The 24,703-nt window shown below is 47.1% G+C and overlaps 1 protein-coding gene across 1 annotated transcript in view; it reads left to right on the top strand.

Annotated features, from left to right (window-relative positions):
• The first annotated feature begins 20,436 nt into the window (after window positions 1–20,436).
• LOC132395751 (ankyrin repeat and BTB/POZ domain-containing protein 3-like) overlaps window positions 20,437–24,703 on the top strand; it is a 75,172-nt gene continuing 70,905 nt past the window's right edge. The window contains exon 1 of the mRNA XM_059972730.1: window positions 20,437–21,410. Within this exon, the coding sequence (XP_059828713.1) occupies window positions 20,519–21,410 (892 nt within the window). The 5' untranslated portion in view covers window positions 20,437–20,518. The remainder of the gene's footprint in view (window positions 21,411–24,703) is intronic.

The raw sequence follows: 24,703 nt of genomic DNA on the forward strand, positions 1-24,703 counted from the left end.
TCTTTCATCCATGTTCCCAACAAACTCTACCGTGGATGGTCCCAACCTTGACTACCAAAGGAGGTTGGTTGGGTATGGGGTGAGCAGGTCGACTCCACACCGCGCCCCCCCCCCCACCCCGGAGCTACAGAAACACAAACAGAAGCTCCAAAGGGAGAATCCTAGGGAGAGGAAGGATACACCAAGAAGATGGGCTACACCTGGGGACAACCTGAAGACTGGCCCAGGTCAGAGGACCCTGGTGAACTGCTGTTAGCAGCCTTTGCCCCAGAAGGGGAGATGAGCTTAACAAGAACAAGATGTCCCCAAGAGTCTCGTAAATATCCCTAATGTATCTGCCTTTACCAGCATTCCTGGAGTTCAGGCCTGAACAGATCACTTGAAGTATTGTGTGCTGTTTTGGGCTCCTTATTTTAGAAAGGATATACTGACATTGGAGAGGGTTCAGGGAAGATTCACGAGAATGATTCCAGGAATGAAAGGGTTACCGTATGAGGAACGTCTGGCAGCTCTTGGGCTGTATTCCCTGGCATTCAGGAGAATGAGGGGGAATCTCATTGAAGCAGTCCAAATGTTGAAAGGCCTGAACAGATTAGATACGGCAAAGTTATTTCCCATGGTAGGGGACGACTTAAGGACTGAAGGACGTCCTTTTAGAACTGAGATGCAAAGAAATTACTTTGGTCAGAGGGTGGTAAATTTGTGGAATTTCTTGCCAAGAGCAACTGTGGAGGCCAAGTCATTGGGTGCATTTAAGGCAGAGATAGATAGGTTGTTGATTAGCCAGGGCATCAAAGGGTATGGGGAGAAGGCAGGACAGTGGGGATGACTGTAAGAATTGGATCAGCCCATGATTGAATGGCGGAGCAGACTTGATGGGCCGAATGGCCTACTTCTGTCTCTATATCTTATAGTCTTATGATCTAATTTGGTATTGGAATTGGTTTATTATTGTCACATGTACCGAGATACAGTGAAAAGTTTGTCTTGTGCTTGTTCATACAGATCAAATCATTACACAGTGCACTGAGGTAGGACAAGCTAAAACCAATAACAACAATGTAGTGGAACAGCTACATAGAACATAAACAATAAAGTGCAAGATCATAATGAGCTAGACTGTGAAGTCTAGAGTCAATCTGATCATCCAGGGGTAACGGTGGGATACACACTATCCTTGAGCTTGGTAGTATGTGATTTCAATGCCCTGTCTCTTCTGCCCGGTGGGGGAGAGGAGAAGACAGAATGCCTGGGCTGGGTGGGGTTTTAATTCTGCTGGCTGCTTCACTGAGTCAGTGAGAAGTATAGACAGAGTCCATGGAGGGGAGGCTGGTTTCTGTGGTATGATGGTGTCGTGATTGGGAGCCCGAGGCCAGCAGGGGCCCTCAATGCCTGGCCTATGCATTAACAACTGAGTCCTGATGAAGGGTCTTGGTCCAAAGCACTGACTGCTTGTTCCCCTGCATAGATGCTGCTGACCTGCCCAGTTCCTCTGTTTTGTGGTGTTACTCCAGATTTTCAGAACCTGCACAATTTCTAGTGTCCACGTTCACAACTTCAATGAGAATATAGGAAGTGATTTGCAAAGAACGTAAAAGTAAGCCAGGTTTATTTTATTGACTTCAAGATACAGCTCTGGCCAAAAGAGTACAGGTCTCCCAATTATACCCATGTAACCCATTAACATTCCAGATCTTTGGATTGTGGGAGGAAACCAGAGCACCCGGAAGAAACGCACGTGGTCGTGAGGACAATGTACAAACTCTTTACAGACAGCGGCAGGAATCGAACCCGTGTCACTGGTACACTAAAGGGAAATCCTAACCACTACGCTACTAATACATACTTACACGAGGAAAAGAATGTTTCCTTACAGTAAATCTGCTTTCACAATACAAACTGTTTTTTAATATCTGTGAGTCAGTGTATTCGTATGTGTCTCTTTACCTCTTCAGTACACCTCTGTGTGTGTGTGTGTGTGTGAATGCAGTTGCGTCATTGACAAAAATGATGTGTTCATGTGAGCTCTGTTTTGCTTATTACTCAGGATGTGTCTGATTCTCTGGAGTTCCCATTCATTCTGAAATAATTGATGATTAATTCTTTCAATTCCTTGTTCAAGTTCCAGGGGATTGTATACTTATTTTCCCAAAACAACCTGAGGGTAATTTCCTGGGTGCACTCAATGACCACATTATTAGGTGCACCTGTACACTGCTCGATATTGCAAATATCTCATCAGCCAATCACGTGGCAGCAACTGTTGGCCTAAGAGCACGCAGGCATGGTGAAGAGGTTCAGAGCAAACATCAGAATGGGGAAGAGATGCGATCTAACTGACATCAGCTGTGCAATGATTGTTGGTGCCAGACAGGGAGGTTTGCGTATCTCAGAAACTGCTGATCTCCTGGGGTTCTCACACACAAGTGTCTAGAATTTACAGAGAATGGTTGTGAGAAACAAGAAAACAAAACAGCAATTGTGTGGATGGAAGCACCTTGTTAATGAGAGGGGTCAGAGGAGAATGAACAGACTGATTCAAGCTGACAGTAACTTCAGTAACCACACGTTACAACAGTGGTGCGCAGAAGAGCACCTCTGAGTACACAACAAACCTTGAAGTGGATCGGTACAGCTGCAGAAGACCACGAACATACAGAAATACACTCAGTGACCACTATATAAGGTAAAGGAGGTATCTGATAAAGTAGCGACTGAGTGTTTCGTTAGTCTATTTCTGTCGTATCGATTCTAATGAGGTTTTCCACGTTGATGCTTAGATGTTTCATACCTGCCTCTAACAGTGTTGCCTTGCCTTTCACTCAGTCTCGGTCCCAATCTTTCACTCTCACATCTCTCTCCTCCCAGTCCAAAGGGAGATGGAACACTACCTTCCCCACCAGCATCCTCTATAATTCCCACCGTGTTCAATGGGATTCCAACACCAGAGACGCCTGCCACTCCAGGTCAAGTTTGTTATCATCTGACTGTACACACATACAACCAAATGAAACACCATTCCTCCAGACCACGGTTCACCTCCAAACATGCAATCCACAGCAAGAAAACCAAAACATTGCCGTACATGATTCTGTAAGGCATAGTTCAATGGGCATATAGCGGGCAGCCATGGTGGGGCATCAGCATTCAGAGTACAATCCCGGCGTCCTCTCCAAGGAGCCTTGGTACGGTTCCCCTGCGCCTGCTCGGGTTTTCTCCGAGTGCTCCAGTTTGGAGGTCTGTTTGGTTAAACTGGTGGTTGCTGAAAGGCCCTTCTGTAGATAACTAAACAAGCAAACTGATAAATAAATAAAGCAGTGGTAAACAGTAAACAGGAAATACCTCAGTATCAAAGTGAGCCCAGCACCCCTCCACTTGCAATCTTCTGCAGGGCTCTTTCCTTATGCGTGTTCCTGGTTCACTCTCCCATCTGCCTCATTCCTTCCCCTCCTTACCGTGCTTTCTCATCCGATCACAGGAGATGTGACACCTGCTCTTTCACACCGAGGAGCCCAGCAAGCCACGGCAAGAGGCAATTTGCTTGTGTTTTGTCCAGTCGCAGGATCCAACCTCAACAACATCAAGACCACAACCTCACTTATTTATTGCGATACAACGCGGAGTGGACCCTTCTAGACCTGGCACCCAGCAACCCCCGACTTAACCACAGCCTAATGACCAACTAATCTGACAGCTGGTACGTCTTTAGACTGTGGGAGGTAACTGGAGCACCCAGAGAAAGCCCCCATGGTCACGGGAAGAGCCTACAAAGTCCTCACACGTGACGTCAGAACTGAAACCCGGATTCTGACAGCCCAGTCCGATGTGTTCTCACTGCTCTCACCGGGCAGGAGGTACAGGAACCTCAGGTTCCGCACAACGACGTTCAGAAACAGTTACTACCCGGCCTCAACCATCAGGTTCCTGAACCACCTCACCTCAACTCTGAACTGATTCCACAACCTCACTTTCAAGGACTCTTTGCAGCTCATGTTGTCAGTGCATGTGCATTTCTTTATTTATTTGTTGATCATTCCGTGCATTTCTGCTGTTTGTCACATTGGTTATTTGTCTGTCGTCGTTTGGGTGCAGTTTCTCATTGATTCTACTGTGTTTCTTTGCATCAATACACAATATTATTTAATGTGTTTTCCTGTACACTTGTAGGGAGAACAAAATAATTGTTACTCCGGACTGATGCACACAAAGAAACAGTAAATATAAATACATAAGATACATAGATTGGTTCTATGTCCATAAAGTGACGCCAACCTGTTACGTTAGGTGACCGACGGGAAATAATGAAGTAGTGGTGGGTTAGTGGGTGGAGGTGTTGATCAGCCTTACTGCTGGGGGAAAGTAACTGTTTTTGAGTCTGGCGGTCCTGGTGTTGACACTACGTAACCTCCTCCCTGATGTGAGCAGTACAAGCAGTCCAGGAGCAGGGTGGGTGGGATCCTTTGTGATGTTACTGGCCCTTTTCTGGCACCTTTCTGTATATACGTGACCTTGATGGTGGGTGGCCTGGGGCTGATGATACATTGGGCAGTTTTGACCACCCGCTGTACAGCCTTCCTCTCCACCGCAGTGCAGTTTCCATACCAGGCAGTGACGCAACTTGTTGGGATGCTCACTGTAGAGTGACGCGAGAATGGATGTGCAAAGTCCAGCTCTCTTCAGCCTCCTCGGAAAGTAGAATCTCCGGGTAGTAAATGGTGACATATATCTACTTTTATGATGAATTTACTTTGAAATCTGAGCTCAGTGCATTGCTTTCAAAGTTCCTCTTTCTGTCCTATACTTGGCCTTCTGTTTTGTTTTCTGCTTAAAGCGAAGGGGCGAAACCACATCCTCTCTCTGTCTGTCTCGTAGCCCTTAAAGGTCCATTTTATTTGTCGCATGTACTGTACATCAAAACATACTGTGAATTACATTGCTGTGTCAAATCAAATCGGCAAACGATTGTCCTGGGTGCGAACCACAAGTGCTGCCAGGCTTCCAGCGCCCACAATTCACTAACCCCACCGGAATGTGGGAGGAAACATGAGCCCCCGGAGGAAACCACAGGGGAGAACGTGCAAACTCCTTACAGACAGCGGTGGGAATGGAGACCCAGTCGGTAAAGGGGTTGTCACTGCGCTGCCCCCAAAAGTTCAATAATAAACTTAACATTTTCAGCTTACCATCCTTGGCTGTATATTTTTGCTGTAATAGATTTCTTTTGTTTTGCTCTTTGAAGTCTAATGAGAAGTTTTAGAAAAGTCGCTAGAGATATTTATCAAGCGTGCTTAGCATTGTCAATGATACCCTCCCAAATGTAACACCATATTTTTGATCCCCTTCTATCAGGCTTGAGGCACCATTAAGACAAGAATTGTTAGGATCTTTTTCCCCCAGGCCATGAGATTACTAAACTCCCTGCCACCACCTAGGTCTCATCACATATGAAGCACCAGTAGAGTTAATCTGTTTACTTTTTAACTTATGCTGTAAATGCACCTTATTATTTGTGGTAATATTGCTTTATGTGCGATGTGTTTGAGTTATGTGTACTGTGTTGTGCACTTTGGTTGGAAGGAACATTGTTTTGCTTGGGTGGCAAGTGTGTGCAGGGTTGAATGACAATAAACTTGAACTTGCCTAAACAACTTTCGTCGGCACTCACAAACTCTTTGTTCTCTGCACCACTCCCCTTCTCTGCAACTTAAGACATGCCTGTACCTCACTCTTCCAGTTCTAATGAAGGATCCTGAACTTCAAACATTAACGTCATTTCTGCTCACAGGTGCTGCCTGAACTGCGGAGTGCTTTCTACATCCAAAGAATAATTATTTACAAAGTTGAAAGTAACTTTTATAATCAAAGTACATACATGTCACTATATACAATCCTGAGATTCATTTTCTTGGGGGCTTACTTAACAAATCTGTAGAATATTACTTTTTCATTCACGAGATGTGGGCGTCTCCAGCTAAGCCAGTACTTATTGCCCATCCCTAGTTGCCCTTGAGATGGTGGTGATGAGCTGCCTACTTGAACTGCTGTAGTCCCTGAGGTGTAGGTACACCCACAGTGCTGTTAGGAAGGGAATTCCATGATTTTGACCCAGTGACAATGAAGGAATGGTGATATGTTTCCAAGTCAGGATGGTGAGTGACTTGGAGGGGGGACTTCCAAGTGGTGGTGTTCCCAGGTATCTGCTGTTCTAGATGGTAGTGGTCATGGGTCTGGAAGGGGCTGCCTTAGGAACTTTGGTGTGTTGTTGCAGTGCATCTTGTAGATAGTACACACTGCCGCAACTGTCCATTGACAAAGCAGCTGGTTGGTCCTAGGACACTTCCCTGAGGATCTCCTACAGTGATGAGATGATTGACCTCCAACCACCACAAACATCTTCCTTTGTGTCAGATATGATTCCAACCAGCGGAGGGTTTTCCCACCAATTCCCATTGACTCCATTTTGGTTAGGGCACCTTGAAGCCATACACAGTCAAGTGCCGCCTTGATGTCGAGGGCTGTCACTCTCACCTCACCTCTGGTATTTAGCTCCTTGGTCCATGTTTGGACTAAGGAGATGATGTGGTTAGGAGCTGAGTGGCCCTGACGGAACTCAGACTGGGCATCCGTAAGCAGGTGAGTAGGTGCCACATAATAGCACTGTTGATGACCCCTTCCATTACTGTGCTGATGATTGAGAGTAGGCTGATAGGGTGGTAACTGGCTGGGTTGGACTTGTCCTGTTTCTTGTGTACAGGACCTACCTGGGCAAATTTCCACATTGCCGGGTAAACGCCAGTGTTGTAGTTGTACTGGAACACTTTGGCTAGTGACGCACCAAGTTCTGGAGCACAAGTCTTCAGGACTATTGCCAAGATTTTGTCTGGGTCTGCAGCCTTCGCAATATCCAGTGTTTTCAGCCCTTTTCTGATATCACGCGTAGTGAACTGGATTGGCTGCATGTCGACATCTGGGATGCTGGGGACTTCTGGAGGAGGCCAAGCTGAATCATCTGCTTGACACTTCTGACTGAAAATGCCTCAGCCTTACCTTTTGCACAGGTGTGCTGGGCTCCTCTATCATTGAGGATGGGGATATTTGTGGAGCCTCCTCCTCCTCCTCCTCCTCTACTGAGTTGTTTGACTGTCCACACCATTCATGGCTGGATGTGGCAGGACTGCAGAGTTAGATCTGATCCGTTGGTTGTGGGACCATTCAGCTCTGTCTATCACTTGCTGCTTATGGTGTTTGGCATCCAAGTAGTCTTGTATTGTGGCTTCACCAGGGTGACGCCTCATATTCAGGTATGCCTGGTGTTGTCTCTGCATGCCCTTCTGCACTCTTCATTGAACCGGGGTTGATCCCCTAGCCTGGTGGTAATATAAGAATGGGGGATACTCTGGGCCATGAGGTTACAGATTGTAGTTGAGTACAATTCTGCTGCTGCTGATGGCCCACAGCGCCTCATAGATGCCCAGTCTTGGGCTGCTGGATCTGATCGAAGTCTATCCCATTTAGCATGGTGGTAGTGCCACACAATGTGGTGGAGTGTTTCTTCAATGTGGAGACAGGATTTAGTCTCCACAAGTACTGTGTAGCGGTCACTTCTACCAATGCAGTCATGGACAGATACTTCCGCGGCAGGCAGGTTGGTGAGAATGAGATCAAGTGTGTCTTTCCCTCTTGTTGGATCTCTCACTCACGACCTGCCGTAGTTTTTACTGTTGTTGTTTCCAGTGCCGCGGTCGATACTGGGTGTCCGTCTGGGTTCATTCCTTATTATTTTCTTATTAGCGGTTGGATACAACTGAATGGCCTGCTAGGCCATTTCAGAGGGCATTTAAAAGTCAGTCACATTGCTGTGGGTCTGGAGTCACATGTAGCCTAGACCAAGTAAGGGCAGTGGGATTCCTCCCCTAAAGGACCAGATGATATACAGGTAATGACTATAATAGAATTGGTGAAAGACCACCCGACTAAGGCATTCAACCAGAGTGCAGAAGACAACAAGCTGTGCAAATGCAAAAAGAGGAATCAATATTCGTAAATAAATAATAAATATCCAGAACATGGGATGAAGACGACCCTCATCTAATTATCCGTGTCTAATGACTTGATCTGTCTGCACACCACTGTTGTAACACGGGGTTACTTGAGTTCCTGTCTCCTTCCTGTCAGCTTGAACCAGTCTGGCCATTCTCCTCTGATCTCTCTCATTAACAAGGGTTTTCACCCACAGAACTGCCACTCACTGGATTTTTTTTTTGCACCATTCTCTGTAATCTCCAGAGACTGTTGTGTGTAAAAAGCCTAGGAGATCAGCAGTTTCTGAGATACTCAAACCACCCCATCTGGCACCAATGATATGAACTCCTCCAGCCTGAAAGTGTCTTCACTGTGGCAGTAGGGGAAGCCATCGACTGACATAACCTCCCCCCACCTCCTTGTAGGGGAAGTAGGGGAAGCCATCGACTGACATAACCTCCCCCCACCTCCTTGTTCTAGCTCCGTCCTCTTTCCTTTCAAGTGCTGATAAGAGCTTCAGCCTGAAACATGGATTGTTTATTCCCCTCCACAGATGATGCCTGGCTGGCTGAGTTCCTCCAGCACTTTGTGTGTGCGTGTTGGGAAGGTCAAACTGTCGCAGGTGTAACTAACAATGGACAACAGGGCCCAAGTTCCCTGTAACGCCCCAAAGGAACAGTTGACAGGTAACGTCTTTGTTACATACGCTCTGGTGTGGTGTACATCAAAGTCAAAGATAATTTATCATCAAAGTATGTATGTATCACAATAGACTATCCTGAGATTCATTTTCTTGCTGGCATTTACAGGAGAATAAAGAAATCCAATAGAATCAACAGAAAACTAGAGAGTGTGAGAGAGAGAGTGAGAGAAAGAGGGAGAGGGAGAGGGAGAGGGAGAGGGAGAGAGAGACTGACAAATAACCAATGTGCAAAAGGAGACAAACAGTGCAGGGATTTGTCAGCAGGATCCGGAGTCGGATTTCTATGCGGGCAGAAGGAATGAGGTCTGATGACCCCCTAGGTTCGCGAATCGGTGAGACTGGAGTTAGACGTCTAGTGTTTGGGGTCCCATCAGCAGCCTGCTTGAAACCTAGTTTTTGCTGATCCTGGGGTGAGTGCCAATGACCGAGCCCAGAGCTTGAATCAGTAGTCCAGACATTGAGGCCCTTTAGCCGGAGAACCGAGACTGTAAATGTCCGTGAGTCTGCATACAAATCTGAGTCCAGTGGAGGCCGAAGAAGATGCCCTGTCTTGGGAATGGAGGTCTATCTGTTTGTGCGAGGGTGTGAGGGAGGAAAGGGGCTAGTTTTGCTGTTTGGTGTGTTGTTCTGCTGAGCATCGTGGGCATGTCATGTTCATGCTGCAACGTGTGGTGACACTTGCGAGCTGTCCCCAGAGTGCCCACGGGTGTGCTGGTTGCTAACAAAATGACCCATTTCACTGTGTGTTTGATGTACACGTGATAAATAAACTTGAATCTTGAATCTTAATTCACAAAGGATGCAGTCAGACATCGATGGAAGGAATATGAATCACACAGGGTAGAACGAAAGCGAGAGATTCAAACGTGACAGGAGCAGAGGAAAGTGTACCCAGCGGGGGTGGATTAGAATCTGGTGATAAGACCACAACACATAGAAGCAGAATTAGACTATTCAGTCATTCAGTCCATCGAGTCTGCTCCACCATTCCATTATGGTAGATTTATTATCTCTCTCAACCCCCATTCTCCTGTCTTTTCCCCATAACCTTTGACACCCTGATAGATCCATGAACCTCCACTTTAAATATACATCATAACTCAGCCTCCACAGCCATCTGTGGCAATGAATTCCACAGATTCACCACCCTCTGGCTTTAATTTCTCCTCATCTGTGTTCTAAACAGATGGTCCTCTATTCTGAGGCTGTGACCTTTTGTCCTAGACTCCCCTGCTACAGGGAACATCCTCTCCACGTCCACTCTGTTGAGGCATTTCAATATTTGATAGCTATCAATGAGATTCCCCCTCGCTCTCCGATGAGTACAGGCCCAGAGCCAACAAACGCTCCTCATCTGTTAACCCTTTCATTCCCAGAACTATTCTTGTGAACTCTCTCCAATGCCAGCAGATCTTTTGTTATAGTGATGGTGTCTAGGTTTAATCAGGGTTATCTGAAAAGGCACTACAAAGTTCAAAGATCAAAATTCAAAGTAAAATTTATTATTCAAGTACATGCACATCGCCACATGCAACCCTGAGATTCATTTTCCTGTGGGCATACTCAGCAAATCTATAGAACAGTGACTGTAAACAGGATCAATGGACACTAAACTGTGGAATACAATAGCAATAAATAACAGGCATGAGGTAACAATTTAAAAGAGTCCTTAAATGAATGTAGTTATCTCCTTTTGTTCAAGTGCCTGATGGTTGTGGGGTAGTAACAGTTCTTGAACCTGGTGGTGCGAGTACCTTCTACCTGATGGCAGCAGTGAGAAATGAGCATGGCCTGGGTGGTGAGCATACATTGGAAGTTGAATGAGATACAGATGACAGTACTCTAAGAAGGGGGCAACCGGGGTAAAGTCAGAGACAGAGGGCATTCATAGATGCTGGAAAGCTTGAGGACCTCAGCAGGTCAGTCAAAGTCTGTGTGTGTGTGTGTGTGTGTGTGAGTGTGTGTGTGTGTGACTGTGTGTGTGTGTGTGTGTGTGTGTGTGTGTGTGTGTGTGTGTGAGTGTGAGTGTGAGTGTGAGTGTGTGTGTGTGTGTGTGTGTGTGTGTACGTGTGTGTGTGTGTGTGTGTGTGTGTGTGTGTGTGTGTGTGTGTGTGTGTGTGTGTGTGTGTGTGTGTGTGTGTGTCCTGATGGAGTTGTCGGGGTGCCGTCATGACAAGCTTTTCGTACCGATCTTTTTGGTGATCGTACGGCGTGTCTTGGGCATCTGAAACCTGGCGGAGCCCATCCCTCTCCAGGTTTTTTTTCACGGGGTCAAGTTGCTAGCTCAAAGCCAAAGTACAATACATTTATTATCAAGATGGGTTTACATCAACACATACCACCTTAAGATTCATTTTCTTGCAGGAAAAGTAAAAAAAAACAATAGAATTTAAGAAAAACTTAACAACATAAACTACGACCGACAAACAACCAATGTGCAGAAGAGGAAATTTGTGTAAATAAACAATAAATAGCACGGGAGAACATGATTTATAGGGTCCTTGAAAGTGAGTCTGTAGGTTGTGGAATCAGTTTAGTGTTGTGATGAGTGAAATGATCCTTGCTGGTTCAGTGGCTGAACTGCTACTGAACCTGGTGGTGTGGGACCTAAGGCTCCCAGTGCTTCCTCCCCAGTGGCAGTACTGATAAGAGGTTGTGTTCAGTGTTGAGGTGAGGAAAGTTATTACCCTCGGCAGTTCAGGAGTCTGATGGTGGAGGGGTAATAACTGTTCCTGAGCCTGCTGCTGTGGATCCTACTGAGACTGCTGTTGTGACTGCTGCTGTTGTAAGGCTGATACCTGCAGAATTTTGGACTCATTTCAAGAATCAAAGAATCTGAGGGAGCCAGCGCCTTAATGTAAACTCTGCAGAGGCTGGAAATCCAGCTTAACACTCAAAATGCTGGAGGAATTTAACAGGTCAGGCGACATCTACAGAGGGGAATAAAGAGACAACATTTTGGGCTGAGACCCTTCATCGGGACTAGGAGGGAAGGGGGGGGGGCAGAAGCCAGAACATTGATTGCGTATTCCTCTCGATAGCTGCTGCCGGACTAGCTGAGTTCCTCCAGCATTTTGTGTGCATTGTTGGGGTAAAGTGTTTGGTTTCTCTTACAAGTGACTGGCGTGGACTTGATGAGCGAAATAACCTTCCACTGTGTTGTAACTTTGACATAACTCGACATCTCTCTGTTGCACAGAAAAAAAAATCAGCAGACACAGTGAGATCGGTGCGCACACCTTAGGAATGACTCACTGATTTATACTGGTGGGAAAGTACTGAGTCACATGAAAACACCAGCGAAGACTGACGCACTGAAACAGCTGATCATGTGCTAAAGCCTAACTGTGATCAAACACCCAGAAGCACACCTGCAGAAATGAGGCAACTTCTCATTGACAGTCAGGTTTATGATTTGTTTACAGGTCTAGCATAGAATAGGCCTTTTCAGCCCTTTGAGCTGTACCATCCAGCAATCTTTGACTTAATCCTAGCCCAATCATGGGACAATTTACAATGAGCAAGTAACCTCCATTTGGTACGTCTTTGGACTGTGGGAGGAAGCTGAGGCACCCGGGGAAAGCTCAGACGTTTCACGGGGAGAATGTCTAGACGGTGCTGGAACTGAGCTCGGAACCCCAAGTTGCACTAACCACTAGACTACTGTTGTGCCACACCCAACCACAAACAATACTGATTACAATCTCACTCAAGTGAATCATTAGTAGGTACACCGTGTACCTAATAAAGCAGCCACTGAGTGTAGGTTCATGGTTCTCTGCAGTTACAGCCTGTCCACTTCAAGGTTCGACAAATTGTGTGTTTATAGATGCTCTTCTGCACACCGCTGTTGTAACGATTTGAGTTCCTGACACCTTCCTGTCAGCTTGAACTAGTCTGGCCATTCTCCTCTGACCTCTCTCATTAACAAGGGGTTTTCACCCACTGAGCTGCCACTCACTGGATGGTTTTTGTTTTTCACACCATTCTCTGTGAACTCCAGAGACTGTTGTGTGTAAAAATCCCAGGAGATCAGCAGTTTCAGAGATACTCAAACCACCCTGTCTGGCACCAACAATCATTCCACCATCAAAGTCACTCAGATCATGTTTGTTCCCTGTTCTGATATTCGGTCTGAACAACAACTGAACCTCTTGACCATGCTTTTGTGCACTGAGTTGCTGCCACATGATTGTCTGATTAGATATCAGCATTAATGAGCAGGTGCACAGGGGTACCTAATAAAGTGTGTATGTTCTCGCTAGTTTCTGGTTTTGGTTGCAGTAAAGTGCTACAGATGTACAGATGTCTTTTTCCCCATCTATGCTAATTAAAATTGTTCACAATTTTTTTCTAAAATCTTCCAAATTTCCCTTGATGCCAGGACATTGGCCTTCATAATCCAATGCATTGAGATGTGGTGTTCTGTTGAAATTGTATAAGACAATTGTGAAGCCCAACTTGGAGTATTGTGTGCAGTTTTGATCACCAACTTACATGAAAGGTGTAAATTGAAAGTTTTTACAAGGATGCTTTCAAGACTTGAGGACATCAGTTATAGGGAAAAGTTGGACAGGTTAGGATTTGATTCCCTAGAGCACAGAAAATTAAGAGGAGACTTGGCAGAATTATTAGGGGTAAAGATAAGGAAAATGCAAGCAGGCTTTTTCCACTGAGGTTGAGTGAAAGTAGAACTAGAGGTCATGGGTTAAGGGTGAAAGGTGAAATGTTTAAGAAGAACTTCTTCACTCAGAGGGTGTGGAATGAGCTGTCAGCGGAGGTGGTGGATGTGAGTTTGATTTCAATGTTTAAGAGATGTTGGGGTAAGCGCATGGATGGGAGGGTATAAAGGGCTATCGTCCAGGTCCAGGTGGATGGGACTAGGCAAATTAATGGGTTCAGCATGGATAGATGGGCTGAAGGCCCTGTTTCTGTGCTGTAGTGTTCTACGACTCTAGGAAAGTCGTGTGGAATCAGAAAACAAGAATGCCATTGCGGAAAGGAGGGTAATGGTAAGGAGGGCATTGCAGCCAAACGTCATTAGCTGGGAAGAGTTGGAATCCTGTTATTGGAGTGTTAATGTGATCAGGCAAAGTGGAGAGTCCCAGGAGGATGTAGGTAGCAGGCCAGGGAAAGAAAGGCCTGTACATTTGCATTTCATAAAGGTGTCGCTTAAAATGTTACTCCAGCACATAAATGTAAAGCTAAGGTTTTGGTCTGGATGAAGTGAACTGTCGGTCAAAGGCGGACGATGGACGTTGTGTGCCAGCATCCACATGTTATGCAGGCCTGACCAGTGGAATGAGGAGGGCAAGCTGTTGCCAATGCAGCGGGCTCCCCTTCTCCATGCAACTGATGGACCCAAAGGAACAGCAGTGGCATCGCAGGAGTTGTCAGTCAGCGTTGAAATCAACATGGACTGCTTCAGGGACTCCTGCTCTGGATTCTTCCCCCGGGGTTTACCCCTGAGGCCTTCCCCGTGAATGAATATCGCTGAAAGGCAGTGCAGGTTTGAGACCAGAGTTTTGCTTCTCCTCGCTGAGCTGCCAGCCACGGCAGATGGACCCATTTGCCCGAAGCAACTGGTTTTAAGCTGCCAGTAACCTGCCTTTGTCCCTTCTGTCAGTAGAAGTGGTTCCACCAGGCTTAGTAGCTGAACCGCACCTGAAGGCCAGGAGCCGAACCTAGTTGTCAGAGTCTATTTGAGGTGCACGCCATTGGGACTATTTAATAGGTAGTGGGAGCTTATCCCCACTACACCTCTCCCCCACCCCCCCACCACACTGGCTATGGCAACCTCAAGGAGTCAAGAGGACTGTTAAATAAAGAAAGATAAATGCAAGAGATTCTGCAGATGCTGGAAATCTTGAGGAACACACACAAAATGCAACAATAGACAGTAGGTGCAGGAGTAGGCCCTTCGGCCCTTCTAGCCAGCACCGCCATTCACTGTGATCATGGCTGATCATACACAATCAGTACCCCATTCCTACCCTCTCCCCAGATCCCTTGACCCCACTATCTATAAGAGCTCTATCTAACTCTCTCTTGAATGCATCCAGAGATTTGGCCTCCACTGCCTTCTGGGGCAGAGCATTCCACATATCTACCACTCTGGGTGAAAAAGTTTTTCCACATCTCAGTTCTAAATGGTCTACCCCTTATTCTTAAACTCTGGCCTCTGGCTCTGGACTCACCCATCAGCGGGAACATGCTTCCTGCCTCCAGTGTGTCCAATCCCTTAATAATCTTATATGTCTCAATCAGATCCCCTCTCATCCTTCTAAATTCCAGTGTATACAAGCCCAGTTGCTCCAATCTTTCAACATATGACAGTCCCGCCATTCCAGGAATTAACCTTGTGAACCTACGCTGCACTCCCTCAATAGCGAGAATGTCCTTCCTCAAATTTGGAGACCAAAACTGCACACAATACTCCAGGTGTGGTCTCACCAGGGCCTTGTACAGCCGCAAAAGGACCTCTTTATTCCAATTCGCAATTCCTCTTGTTATCAAGGCCAGCATGTCATTAGCTTTCTTCACAGCCTGCTGTACCTGCATGCTTGCTTTCATTGACTGATGTACAAGAACACCTAGATCTCGTTGTACTTCCCCTTTAGTGGTATAACCTCACATTTATCCACATTAAACTGCATCTGCCATGCATCTGCCCACTCACCCAACCTGTCCAAGTCACCTTGCATTCTCATAACATCCTCCTGACATTTCACACTGCCACCTGGCTTTGTGTCATCAGCAAATTTGCTAATGTTACTTTTAATCTCTTCATCTAAATCATTAATGTATATTGTAAACAGCTGCGGTCCCAGCACCGAACCTTGCGGTACCCCACTGGTCACAGCCTGCCATTCCGAAAGGGACCCGTTAATCACTACTCTTTGTTTCCTATCAGCCAGCCAATTTTCAAACCATGTCAGTACTTTGCCCCCAATACCATGTGCCCTAATTTTGCCCACTAATCTCCTATGTAGGACTTTATCAAAAGCTTTCTAGAAGTCCAGGTACACTACATCCACTGCCAGCAGGGCAGACCAACAACCCTTTCCCCAAAGACAAAAAAATGTGCAAATACAAAAGAGAAAAATAAATAAATAAATAAATAAATAAATAAGCAATAAATAACAAGAACATGAGATGAAGAGTCCTTGAAAGTGGCAATATTTCAGTGATGGGGTGAGTGAAGTTATCCCTTCTGGTTCAAGAGCCTGATGGTTGAGGGGTGATAACTGCTCCTGGTCCTGGAGGTGTGAGTCCTGAGGCTCCTGTACTTCCTTGACAGTATCAGTGAGAGGAGGGCAGTCTGGGTGATGGGGGTCTGTGATGATAGATGCTGCTTTCATGTGACAGCACTCTGCGTTGGTGCATTCAGTGGTGGGGAGAGCTTTACCCGTGACCATTGCTTCCTCATCCTGCTGACAAGCAGTCTGGCAGAGCCCCAGTCCCACACATAGCCCTCTTCCATGCCTTATATCCAGTTTGAGGCACGAGAGCCGGACAGTTGGTGAGCCTGGCATTCTGGGTCCTGTCTTCGGCTAGTCTGAGGACCAATACAGAAGGTCAATCAGAAGTTGGGAAGCCAAGGCCAGGAGACTGTAGGCCTGAAGGTCTGTACTGCTGTTGCAAGGCTGCCCGTGCGCATGTGGAAAAGAGCTTGCTTTGCTGTTGCTACTTTGATGCTTGTTTATTTATTTTATTTGGACAGGTCCTTCCATCTCAATGAGCCAGGCCGCACAGCAACCCATATATTTAACCCTAGCCTAATCACAGGACAATTCACACTAACCTATTAACCTACTAACTGATAGATAGATAGATAGATAGATAGATAGATAGATAGATAGATAGATAGATAGATAGATAGATAGATAGATAGATAGATAGATAGATAGATAGATAGATAGATAGATAGGTACTTTATTCATCCCCAAGGGGAAATTCAACATTTTTCCAGTGTCCCACACACTTATTGTAGCAAAACTAATTACATACAGTATTTAACTCAGTATAAATATGATATGCATCTAAAATCACCCTCCCAAAAAGCATTAATAAATAGCTTTTAAAAAGTTCTTAAATAGTTTACTAAAGTGCATTGAGTGGTAACTTAAGCTCAGTCCTAACCCCGGCACTTTAACATGTCTTGCCCCTGGTGGTTGAATTGTAGAGCCGAATGGCGTTGGGGAGTAATGATCTCTTCATCCTGTCTGAGGAGCATTGCATTGACAGCAACCTGCCGCTGAAGCTGCTTCTCTGTCTCTGGATGGTGCTGTGCAGAGGATGTTCAGGGTTCTCCATGATTGACTGTAGCCTACTCCGCTCTGCCACCGACGTCATACTCTCCAGTTCTGTGCCCACGACAGAGCCCGCCTTCCTTACCAGCTTATTAAGACGTGAGGCGTCCCTCTTCTTAATGCTGCCTCCCCAGCACGCCACCACAAAGAAGAGGGCGCTCTCCACAACTGACCGATAGAACATCTTCAGCATCTCACTACAAACATTGAATGACGCCAGCCTTCTGAGGAAGTACAGTCGACTCTGTGCTTTCCTGCACAGGGCATCTGTGTTGGCAGTCCAGTCTAGCTTCTCGTCTAACTGCACTCCCAGATACTTGTAGGTCTTAACCTGCTCCACACATTCTCCGTTAATGATCACTGGCTCCATATGAGGCCTAGGTCTCCTAAAGTCCACCACCATCTCCTTGGTCTTGGTGATATTGAGACGCAGGTAGTTTGAGTTGCACCATATCACAAAGTCCTGTATCAGTTTCCTATACTCTTCCTCCTGACCATTCCTGACACACCCCACTATGGCCGTGTCATCAGTGAACTTCTGCACATGGCAGGACTCCGAGTTATATTGGAAGTCTGATGTGTACAGGGTGAACAGGACCGGAGAGAGCACGGTCCCCTGCGGCGCTCCTGTGCTGCTGACCACCGTGTCAGACCTAGTCTCCCAACCGCACATACTGAGGTCTGTCTGTCAAGTAGTCCGTTATCCAAGCCACCATGTGTGAGTCTACTCCCATCTCCGTTAGGTTGTGCCTTAAGATCCTGGGCTGGATGGTGTTAAAGGCACTAGAGAAGTCCAGGAATGTAATCCTCACAGCACCACTGACCCTGTCCAGGTGAGAGAGGGATTTGTGCAGCAAGTACAACTGGTACGTCTTTAGACCGTGGGAGGAAACCAGAGCACCCAGAGGAAAGCCAAGGGTAAGCGGGGGGAACTAACATCCAGCCTTGCTCACAGAGGACGTGGGAATTGAACTCCAAACTCTGATGCGCCAAGCCGTCATAGCTTCACAAACTACTCCACTAGTGTGTGTCCATTTTGTTGTGATGCGTCATACACATTTCTGAAGCACGTAATCCTCCTATCCCTGGTTCATACACTCCCTCCATCCTTGGGTCATCTTTCTTGGATTACACTTCCTCCCCTACGCACTGTCCAGAATAGGATCACACACCCTGTCCTGCATAGCAGCACATTCTCCCCCCCCCCCTCTCTATCCTTGGGTCATACACTTCCCTCTGTAGGCTGACAGCCCCCTGCTCACCATCTCTGGGTCACCCAGATCAAAAGAGGCTGTGATTATACACAGGACACTGGTCTAGGATCTCTCTCTCTCACCATCTCTGGGACACCCAGATCAAAAGAGGGTGTGATTATACATAGGACACTGGTCTAGGATCACTCTCTCTCTCTCTCTCTCTCTCACCATCTCTGGGTCACCCAGATCAAAAGAGGGTGTGATTATACACAGGACACTGGTCTAGGATCTCTCTCTCTCACCACCTCTGGGACACCCAGATCAAAAGAGGGTGTGATTATACACAGGACACTGGTCTAGGATCACTCTCTCTCACTATCCTCTCTAGGGTTAGGACTCCACAGGCTGGCTCTCCTGTTGGTGCTGCTTTCCAGTGTTCACTTTTGTCTGCAGGTGACCCAGGGTGAGATGAGTAACTGCTGTGAGCTTGTTCTTGCAGAAACGTAGCTCCAGGACAACATCCCATGCACCATCAATCTTCAGGCCACGCCACTCAGGGGCTTGTGCTAATATTATTTTGTGATTTATGTGCTGTAAGAACTCTATGTACTGTGTGTGACTATACGTACCGTGTTTTGCAACTTGATCCTGAATGAACAATTTAGCTGCATATAGGTGTACAGTTTAACAACCATAAACTTGAACTTGACTGCCACCCTCTCTCTATCCCTGCTGTCCTGCCAGTGGCAGTGCCTGTCATTGCCTCTCTATCCCTGGGTCACTCCCTGTTCAGTCTAGGAACACACCTTCTCTCTGGACACTCGTTGTCCTGCCTAGGATGACACCATCTCTATCCCTGGGTCACTCCCTGTTCAGTCTAGGAACACACCTTCTCTCTGGACACTCGTTGTCCTGCCTAGGATGACACCATCTCTATCCCTGGTTCACACCCGGTTCAGTCTAGGAATACACCTTTTCTCTGGACACTCGTTGTCCTGCCTAGGATGACACCATCTCTATCCCTGGGTCACACCCGGTTCAGTCTAGGAACACACCTTTTCTCTGGACACTCGTTGTCCTGCCTAGGATGACACCATCTCTATCCCTGGGTCACACCCGGTTCAGTCTAGGAACACACCTTCTCTCTGGACACTCGTTGTCCTGCCTAGGATGACACCATCTCTATCCCTGGGTCACTCCCTATTCAGTCTAGGAACACACCTTCTCTCTGGACACTCGTTGTCCTGCCTAGGATGACACCATCTCTATCCCTGGTTCACACCCGGTTCAGTCTAGGAATACACCTTTTCTCTGGACACTCGTTGTCCTGCCTAGGATGACACCATCTCAATCCCTGGGTCACACCCGGTTCAGTCTAGGAACACACCTTTTCTCTGGACACTCGTTGTCCTGCCTAGGATGACACCATCTCTATCCCTGGGTCACTCCCTTTTCAGTCTAGGAACACACCTTTTCTCTGGACACTCGTTGTCCTGCCTAGGATGACACCATCTCTATCCCTGGGTCACACCCGGTTCGGTCTAGGAACACACCTTCTCTCTCTGGAACACACATACTGCCCTGTCTACATCACTGTCTCTCTATCCCCACTGTTGAGTCTTGTAGGGTGTTGATTTGCTCTGTGATGGACTAGCCGAGTGCATCACAGATAAAACCCTCCTACCACATCTATGAGGAGTACAGTTGCAGAAAAGCAGATCCATCATCAGGGACCCCACCGCCCAGGACCTGCTCTCTTCTTGCTGCTGCCATCAGGAAGGAGGTACAGGAACCTCAGGACCCACACCACCGGGTTCAGGAACAATTATCACCCCTCAACCATCTGGCTCACCAGCGGGGATAACTTCATTCACCCCAACACTGAACTGATTCCACGACTTTCGGGTTGGCTTCCAAGGACTCTCCAACTCATCTTCTCGGTATTATTGGTCTATCTGTTTTTATTTGTTTATTCAGTATCTGGACAATTTGCCTTGCGCACACTGTTGCTTGTCTGTGTGTGTGCGCGGCCTTTCATTGCTGCTATTGCGCCTCTTTGTATTTACCGTGCAGGAAGTCCAGCCTTCCTTCGGGTGACACGTACATTACTTCGGACCAGGTTCTGTGTACACAGGGCTGTGTCGGACGGGGAGGTGGAGTTGCCGGAGGTAGGTGAGTGGGCGGGGAGAATGTGGGAGGGGTTTGGTGGGCGACTCGCTCAGACACACCGTCCGACTCTGAAGAGGGGCCGGGCCAGGAAAACCAGTCATAACTAGAGAAAGTCCATGCAGATCTCGGCAGAGCAGCCGCCAATGATCCGGCCGAGGGGAGCCCAGACCATGTCCGGGCTCCATAAACTGCTGGGCAGGAACTTCGAGAACCTGACTTTGGACTCCGGCTATGGAGGAGCCGGAGCCTCGTGTAGATCGTCCACCCTGTCGCTGCCCCACTTGGGCAGCACCTTGTACTCCGACCCCGCGGAGGCCAGCAAGAGGTACACGAACAGCTGCGGGACGCTGGACGCCGGGCTGCTGGAAAGCTCCGGACCCCTGGAGTCCCCGGACTGTTACCCCAAACTGCCCCACCTGGAGGAGGTGCCCTGGTCCGAGCAAGAGGTGGGGGAGATCCTGAGGAGGTGCAGACCCGGAGGTCCGGCCGCGGATAGCCAGCTGTTGGAGAGACTTTCCGCCTACCTGGGCAGGGCGCTGGTCCGCATCGCCCGGGAGGCACAGAGACTGAGCCTAGTCAGCGCTCAGTGTAGCAAGCACGAAGTGCAGGGCGCCGCCAAACTCGTCCTGTCCTGGGCCCTGTCCCAGAGCTGCATCGAAGCGGCCGTCAAGGCTCTGTCTGCCTACAACATGAGCTGCAGGGAGCAGCTCAGTGCCAGCAAGAGCGCCTACTGTAATCTGACCTTCTCCGTCGGCCGCTTCTTCCGCTGGATGATGGACTGTAAGCTGTCGCTGCGCGTCCACGAACACGCGGCCATCTACCTGGCGGCCTGCCTGGAGAACCTGCTGGACGAGCTCTACCTGAGGCTGCTGGACCACCTGGGCGCCCGGGCCGACCAGCAACTCGGCGGGCTGGACAAGGCACTGGAGCAGGCTGTTGGCAGCGATGCTGATCTCTGGGGCCTCTTCCAGGCTCACGACCACCTGATCTGCGGCAAAAACGCTTACGGTAAGTGGACTCCGGAGGTGAGGGGCACTGGGAGATTCGACAGTGGCGTTTAAGCGGTACACTTTTAGTGACCATTTTATTAGGTACACATGTATATCTGCTCGTTAATGCCAATCATATGGCAGCAACTCAATGGACAGAAAGCATGGTGAGTGGTTTCAGTTGTTCAGACCAAACATCAGAATGGGGAAGCAATGTGATGGAAGTGACTTTACCGTGGAATGATTGTTGGTGGTGTGAGTATCTCAGAAACTGCGGATCTCCTGGGATTTTCACACACAACGGTCTCTAGAGTTTACAGAGAGTGGTGTGAAAAACAAAAATAAACAGCCAGTGAGTGGCGGCGCTTTGGGTGCAGAACGCCTTGTCGATGAGAGAGGTCAGAGGAGAACGGCAGGAACACAAATAACCACGCGTACCAACACTGGCATCTCTGGACACGTTGAGCTTTGAAGCGGGCGGGCCACAGCACATACACTCAGTGACCACTTCATTAGGTCGAGGTGGTATCAGACGAAGTGGCCCTAGAGTACAGATCCAGGCTCCTAATGGTTGAATGTCTGTGATTTGTGTGTTTCCTCAGACTGGCTCCTCTTACTCGGTCCTTTACTGTATACATTGTTTTACTTCAAACTAAGATACCTGGAAGGAATGGGAGCATGTCTGGGCACATTCACAGCCAATCATTTTGTAATGCAACTGCAATTTTGTTCTTTAACCGACAGTTTGTTTTCCCAAGCGATGTGCACGTCCCACAGTTAAATACTATTTATACACACAGTGTCCGCTACAAGCTTGCCTTGTGAGGTAAGCTATCCACTTGACTTTGTAGTTTAGTGACTTTCTTGAAACTGCCTCCCCTGGTTGACTTCATTCCTTCTGCAATACTGCTGGCAGTTCTCCAGACCTGGGCTCCGAAATGCCCTGTCTGACTGAAGTCCCACTTGAAAGTGAGTTTGTTATCATATTACACCTCTACTATCCTGAGATTCATTTTCTTGCAGGCATTTACAGGAGAATAAAGAAATCTGGTAGAACTTATGTAAAACTATACAGAGGTGAAGACTACCAAACTGTCAGTGTGTAAAAGAAGACAAACTGTGGAAATGATATAAAATAATAAATTATACTGACACATATGCGTTGCAGAGTCCTCAAAAGTGAGCCTGGGTTGTGGAATCAGTTCAGTGAGGTTATCCTTGCAGCCTGATGGTTAAAGGTTCCTGAACATGGTGGTGTGGGACCTAAAGCTCCTGTACCTCCTGCCTGAGGGTAGAATGAAGAAGAGAGCGTGGCCTGGATGGTGGGGTCCTCCACCATCCCTGTGACAGTGTGGGCTTCCTCCAGTTACACATGCTCAATGGGCTTTACCGGCGATGGACTGGCCCGTATCCACTGTGTTTGTGAGTTGTGATGGAGTCCGTCAATATACCCTCCACCAAATGGATTAGAGCAGGGGGCTAAGCTCACGGCCTTGTGCTGTACCTGTACTTAGGGAGATTGATAGGGTTATGAAATCAAAAACTTCATGACATCTTAAAAGTTTCTTTCCTCCCCTGCAGCCAGTTAATCTGATCAGCCATTCTAGTGTGCCACCTCAGCCCCCTCTATTTATTACCCCCCCCCCCCCCCCCCCGGTCACTGGTCTGTACTGTAAACACTTTAAACCACTTTTTATAATGCTTATATTTGCACATTTTATTCCATATCTGTACTCAAGTTTACATCTTTTTCTTGATATACATATTGTTTACATATTTTAGTTTACATATTGTTATTGAGATTTGTTGAATGTTGTGTTTTGTTGCATGTCCTGCCCTGATCAATACACCACAGCAAGCTCCTGACCGTTGCTTATTCATTGTTGAAAAGACATTTTCTCTGGTTCAGTTACAGCATAAAGCATAACCTGTTAATTATTGCTGGGTCTGTCATGGGTAAGATAAGAAATGTTTCATCACACACAGTTCCCGTCCCTTTGCATAACCCTTCCCTAGAATGCAGCTGACATCACCATTCAGACATGTTCCAAACATTCCAAGTGGACGATATTAATCACTGAACATTCAGAAAGGCCCGACTTTTTCAGCGGAGACTGAAGAGAACCCCGGATCTGGGAGCTTGGAGCAGCAATCAAGCTGTTGGAGGAATTCAGCCAGTCAAATCGAGTCTGTGGGAGGAAAGGAATTATGTGGGGGGATTTTGAACCGAAACTCTGACAATTCCTGTCTTCCCTCGGATGCTCCTTGACCCGCTGCAATTGTTGGACTTTTTAAAACTTTCCATTCAGTGGAGGCTCCCTTGTTGCGTGCTCAGTGGCCAATTTATTAAATACAGTTGCTTTCTGTATCTGATCAGCCTGGATTTGATCAGCAACTCAATGCATAAAAGCACGTGGGCATGGTTAGGAGATCCCATTGTTGCTCAGACTAAGCATCAGAAAGGGGAAGAAATGTGATCTAAGTGGTTTTGACCGTGGTATGATTGTTGGTGGTAGGCGGAGTGGTTTGGGTATCTCAGAAACTGGGATTTTCATGCTCAACAGTCTCTCGAGTTTACAGAGAATGGTGTGAAAAACAGAAAAAAAATTCCATTGAGTGGCAGTCGTGTGGCTGAAAATGAGAGAGGTCTGAGGAGAATGGCCAGACTGGTTCAAGCTGACAGGACGTGACTGCAACTCAACTCCAGAAAGACGCCAAGTCTTCATCATTGTAGGAACATAACTTGCATCCACATTTTCTGTGGTATGATCAATTGCTAATTAATATGTAAATCAGAAACTTGTGAAGCTACTGGTGAGGTAGAAGGTAGCTGTTATTTTTAAAAGTTGTCCCAATTCACAGGGGCTCACTTCATCAGCCTTAGTTGATTTAAACAGCAAAAAAAAACGTTAAATCCTAGTGGCCACCCACATTGATTTGACTTCCCAATCCCATTTCGACTTGCTGGTCCATGGCTTTATGATCAGTAGTTTCAGATTACACAATAATTAGTAATTAACTATACTGCAAAAAGTGTGGGCGAGTGACAGATTCTCTTTTCCTCTGGACTAAGAGACAGAAAGCAGAACAATCTTTTACTTTTGTAGAGCTTCCACTATCTAATTTATTTGAAGTAAAATTCAGTTTGTTCGTTATGTGCGGTGTTCTATGACGTGGGTGATCATGGTCTTTCCACGATCACGATTGTTCCTGACAGCTTGTTCCACAGAAGTGGTTTGCCATTGCCTTTTTCTGGGCAGAGTCCTTACAAGATGGGTGACCCCAGCCACAATCAATACTCTTCAGAGATTG

This window comes from Hypanus sabinus, chromosome 6 (genome assembly GCF_030144855.1).
Source record: "Hypanus sabinus isolate sHypSab1 chromosome 6, sHypSab1.hap1, whole genome shotgun sequence".
Classification (NCBI taxonomy): Eukaryota; Metazoa; Chordata; class Chondrichthyes; order Myliobatiformes; family Dasyatidae; genus Hypanus; species Hypanus sabinus.